Here is a 12514-nt window from a genome sequence, read left to right as displayed (position 1 = left end):
TTAAGCTCATCTTCAATTCAATAAAAAATAAAAAGTCAGCAGGTGTCGATGGTATATCCAACGTTGTACTAAGACATTTACCGATGGAAGCAATTGATATTTACACCACACTCTTCAATAATGCATATTATCCAGTACATTGGAAGACCGCTGTCGTTCATCCTCTCCCGAAAAAGGGAAAGGACAACTCCAACCCGTCAAATCTTCGGTCGATAAGTTTTCTTCCGAGTATTAGCAAAGTTTTCAAAAGGGCTTTTCAATGCTGTGTCTAAACTCGTTTCTAAAATCCAATGGAATAAATCAAAACAACAATGCGCAGGTGCTGTTCTGGTTGATTTGGAAAAGGCCTTTGATACCGTGTGGTTAGAGGGTCTTTACCTAAAACTGAGCAGGTTTGGCATTAGCAAACCATTGTTGTATTTACTTTATGATATGCTCAACGGTAGAAAGTTTGTTGTCAAAAGTGGCAATGTAACTTCTACCACAACATTCTCAATTAAAAATGGTCTTCAACAGGGAGCGGTGAATTCGCCGATTCTCTTCAGCATTTACACCAGCGATCTGATAAGTAGTCTTACAAAGGCAATTAGGGACGGGGATGTTCTAATTGCGTACAGAACCGGCCGATAGGTGTAGGTTATTAGAATTCTCTTGCAGCGTGATTTCGACAAGATTCAGCGATATTGTGACGACTGGAAACTGAAAACAAATGTCCAGATGCCAGAGACAATTCTGTTCCGGACTCCTTTGGCTAGGGCCACGAGGGATACGTGCAAGAACTGGCGCAAGATGGTCATCGTTGATCTTCACGGGCAGCCATTAGCGAGCAAAAGTGTAGTGAAGTACCTCGGTATCTGGTTAGATCAGTATTTATATTTATATACAGACATATAAATGCTGCACTGACCAGGGCTAGAGGAGCCTTCGCTCTGACGAAACTGCTGTTTTATAGCAGTTGGCTTGACCCTAGAGTGAAGGTAATTTGCTACATGGCCCTCATACGGCCAATAATCGTGTATGGTTGTCCTGTATGGTTCAACGTTGCCCCTTCCCAGAAGGAGAAGTTTCAGGTGTTCGAGCAACAGTGTTTGCGACGAAAATCGAACAGAACAATCTTCTTACGTGCATTACAATTCCAACGAGGTCCTATACAACGGGGCTCGAATCAACAGAATTGACAATTTCGTGATAACTCGTTCGAGGTATCATTGCAAGAGCTATGTCTTCGACCATCAATTTAATTTTCGGGGCGTTCTATCCACACGACGAGTATTAAGAGAGTGCACTCTTGAGCGGCTTCATTCCATCAGAGGCATTCCTCTTTTTAGATAGAAGCGATCTGATACAGGATAGATTGGCAGTTCCGCTAATCTACCACGTCAGACGAAGAACAGTGGATAGGCGAATTCTGTACAATCGTGACATCATGGCACAAGGCGGAGTAGAGCTTCTTCAGTTCAGTAGGGCTGTGTCCGAACGGGACCGAACTGATAGGATGAAGCAGGAGAACCAGTTTTGGTGGCTTCAATCGGCTCTTGATAGTGGTTAGTCGGGATGGAGTTTTAAGCCTTGGGGTGGCTTACATACGTGTTTAATAGTCTTAGGGTTTAGTTTTAAGTAGAATAGGCATAGTGGCACTAACAAATAAAATCAACAAAATATGCTGGGTCGTGAGTTTGATCCCTGCCTGTGCCACCTAAAGTTTTTTTTACTGGTACTGCCTCTTGCCAGGAATTCACAAATTCTCCAAGAGTAATTCTTCTCATGAAAAAGTGCTTTCTCAAATTATCCGTTCGAATTCGGCATATAAACTGTAGGTCCCCACCATCCCTGCAATTACTCGCACACAGGAATGGTTGAGGGTTGTCTGTCACTAGGTTCTGGTTCTCCTTGGACTCTTGCGCCATCAAATGTTCTTATTAGTTTTTAATAAGTGTCCCAAGCTATTAATCTACTTTTGAAGCATTTTAAACATTAATCCCCCCCCCCCCCACCAAATTAACAAAACACATTTAAATAACATTTTACCTACATTGTTTCATTTTCTTATAAAATTTATTTTCAACATTTTTTCCAGGGCCTCGACTGTTGTTCAGATAACGCTGTGTCGTTTCACTACGTCTCACCAAATCAAATGTACGTCCTCGACTACCTAATATACCATCTTCGACCGTATGGTATTGTTTATAACTCAGACGTTCTACCACCAAAGATCTCAAAAGAAGAATATCTAGCTCAAGGAAAGGCTAAACCTAAACCTAAACCTAAAACCGAAGTTAAACCAACTAAGCAGAAAAAATAGTCAAAAAACAGCAAAAATAATTAAAAGAACTAAATTAAAAACAAAAGCATTGCAAAGACGATCACTAACATTGTGTTCACTCAATAATTACAACAAAAATGAGAAATATTTAAAAAAAAGACATCTTTAATGTAATTAACAAAAATTACAAAATTATTTTTAAAAAATGACTAAAATAAAATAAAAGACTTGAATTTAAAAACATTAAAATAATAATATTCCTTAAAATCTTTGTCATTTTAGTCCTTAAAGTTTATTTGTTTGACAAATGAATAAAATAAAATGTTTGAGATTCCTTCCTCCTCCTACTTAAATAAATAAACTTATTTCTCCTAAATATTAAATTAATATAAAAATTAAATAATATTAATATATATATGTAAATGTATGCATTAACTTATACGTTACTCCCATTGGTTTGCCATTTTATAAATATTTGTTTGTATCTAATTATAATAATAATTAACAAACACTCTAAAGCTCTTAAGCTTGACTGTAAATTGTTGCACCATAAATAACGTATTTTTTAGTTTTTTTAATTTTCTGTTTACAAATAAAATTTGTTAATTTCAAAATAAAAAAATTAAATTATAAAATAAGGTTCTTGTAAAGTTATGTATACCAAAGAATTAATGAATTCAAAATAAATAAAGAATAACAATAGCAATTACAAAAATCATTAAAAAATTGTATTTTTTAAGTAAATAAATTTATTATTTAATTTAAGTATGTACCTATAATTATAAGTACAATTATTTTATTTAAAAAAAAAAGAATATCTATAAAAAAAAATGCCACAATATTTTATAAAGAAATTATAATATTTAAATAATTTAGTATTTAATTTAATAATGAAAAATAACTGTGAATTCAACTAAACATAAAAATGAGTGTTTTATTTTCAAAAGTGTTTCTATTTTCTGACATTTACCTGTCAAATTCTTCCTTTCAGTTGACGTAATCATTTTGTTTAGAAATAAATTGACTCACCTTAATTTTGATTTTTGTTTTCTACAAGTACACATTTTATATTTATCCTTTTTTAACTTTAACACTAATCAATATTTTAATTTATTTAACACTTCAGAACTGTCAAATTATTTGAAAAACTATTGGAAGTTAAATATATTTCCACACACAACTTTCTGCCGTCATTCTTGTATCACTATATATTCTTAACTAAAAGCTCGCTCCCAAGAACATAATTGAAACTCTCCAGATCGGTAAATGTCAATTTCTCTTGAGTACTTGTGATTGTGATTTTGTTTTGTGAGAGCTTTCGCCTATCACAAAGAGAGTTGAATGATTCAATAATGGAGGGACGCAATTGTAACTCAATTATTTTAGCACATAATTGTATTTGAATAAAAGAGCGAAAGATGAAACTTTGTGCTCTCCTTATGTGTGACACGTCTGACCTGTGCCTCGACTCGTACAACTGTAGTGTTGCACAGTCAATGAAAGAGAAAAGGACTCCAACTCCATTTAGTTGTCAACACAGCCAGTCAGTTGTTGGTAAACTCAAATTGTGTTCGGACTTGTCCTTCCATTTTTATTTTTATTTATGTAAGTGCGTATTTAATTTTAATTTCCTTTGAATTAAAAGTGATTTTTCAAGTTATTTAACAGTTCAGTGCTTAAGGACTTAAATATTAATCAGACTTCTATTTATTAATTGAAACAAAAAATGTTAAAATGTGAATCTGTATAAAAATAATCAAGACATAAACCTACAGGTGAGTCAATATAATTTTTAAAATATCTTCATAACATTTTTAAGAACTACTTTTTTAATCAAATTATTGTTTGGGATCTCCTTTAATCGGTAATGGGAATAATGACTAAAGTTTCGATTTATAATTTATTGGTCTTGTGAAAAAATTCATTCTCATTGTCAATTGATAAATTTTGATCAAATTTTCAGCTAAACTAGTTGAACTTAGTTATTTGGAAAAGGTTTAGAATTACATTATTCGGCAGGTTTTCTTCCTGGCAATAAAATTGTACTTTTCCAAAAGGTTTTGGTCTCCTAAATTCAAATCCAAATTCAAAAAAAAAATAAGAGAGGCTGGGATGCGACCCATATTGATAACTTCTGATCCCGTCTGTCGATTTGTCTTGATTAAAAGTTTGTACTTTTCGTGTTGGGTTAAAAAATTTATCAGTTGAATTATTCTAAAAAATTTAAAATAACCAAAAATATTTGGCATTTGATGAAATAGTTTGATTTCAAAATCTATTTTTGCTACCGAGATTTTTAGTCGTTAACCAATTTTGTTTGCATTTCTTAAAAGTTTTTATTTCTCATAATAAACAAATAAATTGAATGAATAAAAGTAATTTGAAGTAAATATCTTATATTATTCACGAGATTTCGAGAACCGAACATCAATTTTTTAAGAATTTTACCTGCTATTTTTTTTAGATTTTATTTTTTATGAAAAACAGGAACGTTGAATTTTTATAAAAATTTACTGAAAGTCTAAAACAATATTTTCTGATAAATAAGTTTGAAGCCAATATTTCTCATCTTTGAAAAGATTTTTGAGTCCAAAATAAATTTTTACAAAATTTTCTTAACTTGTTTAGGTTTTTATTTTTTGTAAGAAAACTCTCAATTCGTTTTTTTCAAAATTTAATTGAATGTTGACAACGGTATTTTCTAAAAAATAAAATTAATTTAAATCGAATATATCAAAGTATTGAACCAATTTTTCCAACTTTTGTCAATTTTTGTTAGGTTTTTAATTTTAAACTTCAAATAGGTAGTTATTGTAATGGGTCCGATTTGTCAAATTGAAAATTTTGACATTTCTCGAAGTTTCAAGGTCCCTAGATTAGAAAGAAAAGATTTTTAGAAAGATGTCTGTGCGTGCGTGTGTACGAACGTTCGTACCTCGGTACTTTCGCGACGTTTTTTCGTTGTCCATAGCTCAAGAACCAGAAGACATATCGACTTCAAATAAATTTTGTTACTCAGATAATAAGGCAGAAAGATGCAGAACGGACTCTCAAGAAAACTGCGTGGGTAGTTTCTTAACCATAGCAATATAAAAAAGGTGAACATTTTGTTTAACCTTTCATATCTTACGAACCAAAAACGCTAAAGACTTGAATTAAATTTTATATAATGTATTGTAACGTAATACCAAATAAATATATTTTTTGAATAAAATCAAACCAACGATTTTTTATAAATTAAAAAACATAAGAAAAAAAATTTGTCGCCTCGAAAATTTTTAAAATACAAAATTATTTTATCTCCAAAACAATTTTGTAAAGCAAAACATAAAGTTTTTAACATCTGGTCAAATTTTGAGAAAAATCTAATCAACAGTTTTTTTAATAAAATATAAAAACCTAAAAAAAACATAACTCAAAGTTGGTAAAAATTTAATTCCGACTCAAATATTTTTTCAAAAATTTGAGATTATGGCATTAAACTAAATTTATCTTATAAGAAATATTGTTTTCAAAATTCTGTAATTTTTTAGAAAAATCGAACTTCTCAGTTTTCTTACAAAACAATAAAAATCTAAACAAACAAATTAATAAAATTTGGTAAAGTCATTTTCGACTCAAATGTCTTTTCAAAACTTTGGGATATAAGCTTTAATCTTTAAAAAAATATTGTTTTTAACATAAAATGTTGACAAAAATTGAATTGACAGTTTTTTTTTACAGAAAATGTTGTTTTCGATAAAACTAGTTTTTTTATAAAAATCCAACAGTCCGTTTTTTTTTCATAAAAATATAAAATCTACAAAAAATAGTACGCAAATTTGGTAAAAATTGATGTTCGGTTCTTGATGTATCTGAAATTAATTTCATTTATCTAATTTGCAAAAAAATTAAGAAACTGGTAAACAAAATTTTTCGACTAAAAATCTATTTCACAAAACTAGATCTTCAAATATATTGTTGGTAGTTTTAAAAATTTTAAGAATAATTCAACTAAGAACTTTTTTAACAAAACCCAAAAACCTAGAAACCTTTTAAGCAAGACAAATTGACAGACATGATGGGAAGTTATCAGTGTGGGTCGCATTCCAGCCTCTTTTTTACTTGCGACATATAGGAACTATATGGCAAGTTTTGCATTCGTGCAAAATTTCGAACTCGAGATTTTAATCAAACTTTTATATTAGAGGAGTCGAAAAAAGTGGGTCCCGCGATTCCGTCCGTTCTGTTTTGTCTGTCTATCCACGCTCCTTCAGCCTAAACCATTGGGTCGATTAAGTTCAAACTTGGAAGTTAAGGTTTTGAGCAAATTTGCGTTAGGCGTTTCTTTCATTTTTTTTTTAACATCAAAACTAAGGGTCTACCACGATATCTAGAAATTAATTATCTAGAAAGTAAAAATCTCGAATATGAAAATCTCGAAAACAAAAATCTAGAATGGAAAAAATCTCGAAAACAAAAATCTAGAAAATAAAATCTCGAAATGCCAAAATCTAGAAAAAAAAAAACTCGAATGCAAAAATCCAGAATGCATGTTTGAACTATTCTTTATTCGCTTTAGACACCTACCTGCTACCTAACTTCACAACCAATAAGCGATCGCTTTACAATTGAAACATACGTGTTCTGCCTCTTTCTTATCTGCAGATAATTTACTTTCCATCCTGGTTCTTCTAATATAAAATTAAAGAAAGGCTATCAAAAGGAAAAAGCTTTGAACGAAATAGTTGAATACACAAACAATTGTTTTTGTTAAGTATGCTTATAAGTATTTTTCATTTCCGGGATGAGTTGTGTCTTGGGATGAATCGATTGGTTTTTTTGAAAAGTCAAATGGCATTTATATTTTTGAAGAAAAACTTATTGAACACGTATATTTTTAAATCTTATATAGGTACTTTAAACAGACTCTTTGCATACAGGATCAAGTTCGTGCGACCCAGTCGTGCATTTTATTGGTATTGCTATCGTCCTTTGTAGAATTTTTTTGAAAGCCATCCCCACACGTTGTTTTCCATGATATTGAGGTCAGGAGAAAATGGGGGCCTGATAATGACCCTAAATCTAAGCTTTTGTGGTGAGTGCTGTATGAATTGGTATTATCTTGTTGAAAAGTCCATCGTTGAATAAATATTATTGCGGTCATTCGCGAGCTTTGAAAATCCAGCTCCACTGTTCTGTAATAGGTGTTTGCTCCCCATACCATTACATCACCTTCTTTGCTGTCCTTTTTTTTCAAGATATAATTCTTCCTTTTTTAACAGCTTCATCCATTAGGCCCGTCCAAATTATTTTTTTTTTTCATCAGTAAAGACGGCGCCGGCGCGGTGGTTTGCTAAGCTGGATTCAATCTACGGTGATTTGTTCATTCAATGGTGGATTTTTTCTTCATTTTTTTGGTGTCGTATATGGTTTGCTTCTGTATCACTGAGTAACAGTCGCTCTGCTATCATTTACTACAGATCATGCCTTGAATTCACTAATGGAAAGCTTTGATTTTGAAGCAGATCTCACTACCGCCTCCTTTTTCTGAAATGTTGTGGCTGTTTTGATTGATCCTGGTAAGCTTGAATTTAGCCCATTTCCCCCTTGGTTTGACCCTTACCTAAAAACATACTTCTTGATACTGGCACTAATATCCCAAAAAATGAAAGTATTCTTTTATTTGATTTAAAACACGTTAATAGATACATTTAGATCTAGTCCCTATTCATGCGCCACAAAAAAAACTGGTACTTTTTATGACCTTCTTTGGAAAAAACCGCAGAAAACTTATTATTACCTTAATAAAAAATTTTTGTTTGCAATTAATTTTTTTCCAAAAAACTTAAGGGTCTTAGATATATCGCCAAATAAAAAACGATACAAACTTGACCCTATCCATGTGACACGAAGTGTATACATAGAAGGCTTTTTTACGCTATCTAAATTTATAATTTTTTTTTTTAATAAAACCCGTCATGGTTTTTAGAATCTATAGTTCCTTTCTTCAATTTAAAGTAAAAATATATAATACAAAAAACCTGTGTCGTTATAGAGGAACATTTAGACCGAAAACGAAAACATAATCTGAATAAGACAGTGGTTTTGACTGTTTTGCAAAGTGCTTAAAACTTATAATTAAGTCCTTTCTTTCCAAATTGACCCAACTGTCGTAACACAATTAACCAGTTTATATTTCTTCAAAAACTAAGTGTGCAGGATATCAAGATCTTTCAATACTGGTATAACTGTCAAAAGTCTTATAATAGCATGTTATTAGGTGACACTTGCCAATTTTCTTTAAAGTCAAAAGTGTCCGTTTATAGGGTTGGTTGATTTTATTAAAATTTTCGTCAATTTTTTGGTAGGAAATCTGTTGAAAATTACCTGTAATTTCTTGTCTTCCAATTAAAAATAATGAATTAAGCGTTAACGAGTTTCCTGAAAGTATATTATTTGTTAGATCCCAGTGCAGAGGAAGACGAGTTGGCACAGAAGAGACGTCGCAAGTTAGTGTAGCGCGTCGTAGAAAAAATGATTGTACACAGAATTTTCAGGAGATCAAGACATTTAGGTCTATAACGAATTCCATCGAAATCGGACACTTCCACGAATTCTGAAAAACCGAGTCACGAAATCCGTTCGTAATGCGAAATTGTATGAAATTGTTGCTCTTCCCTTGGCCGTATTTTTATTTCACATTTTGTCAGTGTTAAAATTGGAGATTCTGTATAGGTTTGACCTTACATTCCCTGACAACCATCACAATACTTATAAGTAGTTTATACTCCTCACAACTATGCATCCCAGAAACATCGTCCTTTCTCGATATCTTTGTACAATTTGTCAATTTAGTTCATGCGTCCAATCCTATTCAATTTTTGTTTCTATGTCTTAGATTATTGCAAGAAGATTGCCTGCAAGATAAAATTTGGTGTACTCGTTATTGATAGAAATGTTGTTATTATTAACTTAAAATCCAATTGTTCCTATAACTGAAGATCTGAGAGATTTCTATATTTTTTTTAAATTCTTTGCAACTTTTGCTGTTAGAAATTTGAAATTAGATTATTTTATATTTGATTTATGAATTATTGAATTTGTAATTGTGTTCATATTTTGTTCTCCTGTTCTGTCAATGCATTTGAGGAAATTCTCAGAAATCTAAAAAATCTATAGTGGTCAAATATAGATACAAATCTTTTCAACATTTTCTTAATTTTTTTTTATTTTTATGTGAACTTTGTTTTGATCTCGATTTTAATAATAAAGACCTTAAAGGTTCTTCCATATTTTATTTCGGGAATTTGTCTATTGTCTGTCATGGCTCCTCTTAGTTTTTCTGAATGTGGACTTTCTGATTTAATTTATTTTAATTTTTTTAAGTTGAGGTCACTCAATTGCGTTCTGAAAGTCAAATTTTCAATATTTCGGAGTTCCTTTTTGCTATTCGATTGTTTTCGTGATTTAAAGGATTTCTTAAATTGGGGTTTATAGTCTTTTATTTTCTATAGACTCGTTCAAAAGCAAGAGAATTGAAAGATGTGTTATTTAAAGCTTGCGAAACCAATACGTAAGCCTTTCCTAGTGTTCAGGTGTCATTTGTACAAATTGACGCTAAAATGCAATTACACTTACACACGTCTCCTCTTTAAAAGGTTATATAAATGCTGATAAATTATCCGCATATCTCGAAGAAAAAAAGTTTCGCAGCAATAGGTCCACTGGTAATGTAAAAGTTTATCTAACCGAACAGTGTAACAAATCTTTACACGGTTGTAGAGAAAGTAATATTATTGCACTAAATACTTCAAAATAGAGTTTGCGACGAAGCTTTCTAATCAAAAATGTATGCTTTTGAATCCCTTCTTTGTCGGATAATAAACTACCTTCCTTTCCTTTCAATACAAGTTGTATTGGATGGATTTAAGTCTGAAATTCATACAATAAATACTGGTGTTAAAAAGTGCTTCCTTTTTCGACTTCTTGATATTTATTTACGATCTCTTGTCTGCCACTTCTGTCACTGTTTCGCTGTTGACAGTACCCTCCTTATTTCATACTCGTTTCTAGATTCACATCATTGTCCTCATTCAATTCCGACTTCGACAGCATTTTAAAATGGGGAATTTCATAAATATTGACAGGTGTAAATTATTGTAAATGACATACCTGACACTTGTCCAAATTTTGTCCCATGCAAACATTGGCAATTTTGTCGGGGAATTTCCCAAGTTGTCAAGATTCCAGATCATAATAAGAATTGATTCTCTAACTGATAATGAGTCAGCATTTGTTGGCAGAAATGTTGACCACTCAATTAATTCCAAGTTTGTATGCAACTTCTACACGATGCGACGTCATGAATGAAGGCCATTTCCAAATGTTATAATATTAGGAGACAACTGTTATGGACGAAAAAGTTATTTCACACCTAGTTGAAAAATCTGAATCATTATTAAGGTTTTTGAGGACTCATTAGAAAACGAGGATGTTTGTAGAAAATACATTGGGCATTCTGAAGGAAAAATTTCCTCGCCTTAACAATTTGAGATTGTCACCAGCAACTGCATGCAAGGTTATTTTGACTTGTACCTACAGTATTGCATAACTTGAAAACTGAACTTAAACGATTTCTTTTTTTGGGCAGTCTATTTTCACAGCTAGCTTTCTCTAACACACATATTTGTGTTGCGGTTGTGTCGTCTCCATGGTGGCTTGGGAACGAAAAGACCTTCAATAATGGCTGCAACTTTTTCAAATATTTCCAGAATTATTCTATCACTTTCGTCTATGATGCTTTTTTTTCTATTGTCTATTTTTCCCTAGAATTTAGAATTACAAATATTTGTGGTATTACTAATAAATGTTTTTTATTATTACCAATTCTTTCTTTCTCCAACTCCAAGAGAAAAACAACAAAAACTTTTTTGTATATGAATAAATAATAGTGTTCATCAATTCACTTTCTTGTGTACGTCACAAAGATAGCCAAAATATAAAAGGCAAAAATTTGTCATTTTTTGTCATTGTCACGACATGCTTTGATAATGACAAAATTGTCGTTATATTTAATTGACAATTATGGCACCTGTCAATACGTTATGCAAAGAAAACTTGCCAGTGTGACAAATTTGTAGAATTGTCACCTGTCAATGTTTATGAAATAGTGCCTGGCTGTAATTTAAAAAACCTCTTTTTCGTCCAAAGCTTGAATATAACTTGCAAATCTGGCAGGTGACCCAAAAATAAGTTTAAGTCTCTTGATTAGAATCTAAAAAAAGAGCTTCGAAAATAATAAGGAGATACATATACATCGCTCGAACACCGCGGCAATGTTTCATGCCTTTTGTTGTTTTACCGATATTTTTTCAAACAATGTTCTGTTGACAGAGCCAGTTGCATTCCACCCCTTAAACGATTCAACCGTAATACCAGCACTTCCAGGAATTCCAGTTTACCCTTGAGCTCAATTTCAGGCGCACTGTCAAGTAAAAAGATTCTTTCTTAGCCGCACATCGAGAATGTTCAATACTTTAGCCATCTCTGTTTTTCCCTCATATTTTGATATTTAGATCATTAAGACCAATGGGCACTGGTTCTTCTTACATCTTTCCCTATTTTTCTAAATCTCGCACTCATTATTTATGAGTCTTCATTTGACTCTACGCCTACATAAAGTTTTGCGAAGCCTTGAATTTAATGCCTTGACGGTTTTGAAAAATATATTTTGAATGAAATTTGTAGTGCTGATTTCGAAGCCAACCTTCGATTTTAACTATATTGTCAATATTTTAAAAATACCCATTTTCAACATTATATTTATATTTTTAGAAATATACATTTCGAAAGGTTGATTTATTATTAAAATAAAATAAGTTTTGAACCGGTTTTGCTTTGTACACAAAATAAAGTTAAAGCATACAAAGTTTAACAGTTCTTTAAGATTAGGCAGGTGAAATTTTGCAACTTGTAAATATTTTTCTAAAATTGTATGAAAAAACTGTAAAAATTTACACCGGGATCTTAGATTTGAGAAATGAATATTCCATTTTTGAAATTTACTTATACCCGTATAAGTATTAAATTATAAGATTTCAGAAGTAGAATCGGCTGGGATGATAAATCGGTAAGACAATACGGCTAACAGTTTTTTAAACGACAGTTTTTGTTTTACGAAATACCAGCCTATTATTTTGATCTGCACTCTCAAGACATTAATTTGGATATTTGGTATTTAAAAAGTGTCTGGGTTTGTGAGATAACCGA

The 12514-nt window shown here is 31.6% G+C and overlaps 1 protein-coding gene across 12 annotated transcripts in view; it reads left to right on the top strand.

Annotated features, from left to right (window-relative positions):
* LOC129953749 (glycoprotein-N-acetylgalactosamine 3-beta-galactosyltransferase 1-like) overlaps window positions 1–3073 on the top strand; it is a 72708-nt gene extending 69635 nt beyond the window's left edge. For all 12 annotated transcript variants that reach the window (XM_056067171.1, XM_056067179.1, XM_056067181.1 and 9 more), the window contains one exon: window positions 2078–3073. In XM_056067171.1, coding sequence (XP_055923146.1) covers window positions 2078–2302 — 225 coding nt within the window. In that variant the 3' untranslated portion in view covers window positions 2303–3073. The remainder of the gene's footprint in view (window positions 1–2077) is intronic.
* Window positions 3074–12514: the final 9441 nt, after the last annotated feature.

This window comes from Eupeodes corollae, chromosome 1 (assembly GCF_945859685.1).
Source record: "Eupeodes corollae chromosome 1, idEupCoro1.1, whole genome shotgun sequence".
NCBI classification, from domain to species: Eukaryota; Metazoa; Arthropoda; class Insecta; order Diptera; family Syrphidae; genus Eupeodes; species Eupeodes corollae.
The sequence above is the reverse complement of the archived record's forward strand: the minus strand, read 5'-3'. Positions and strand labels throughout refer to the sequence as shown.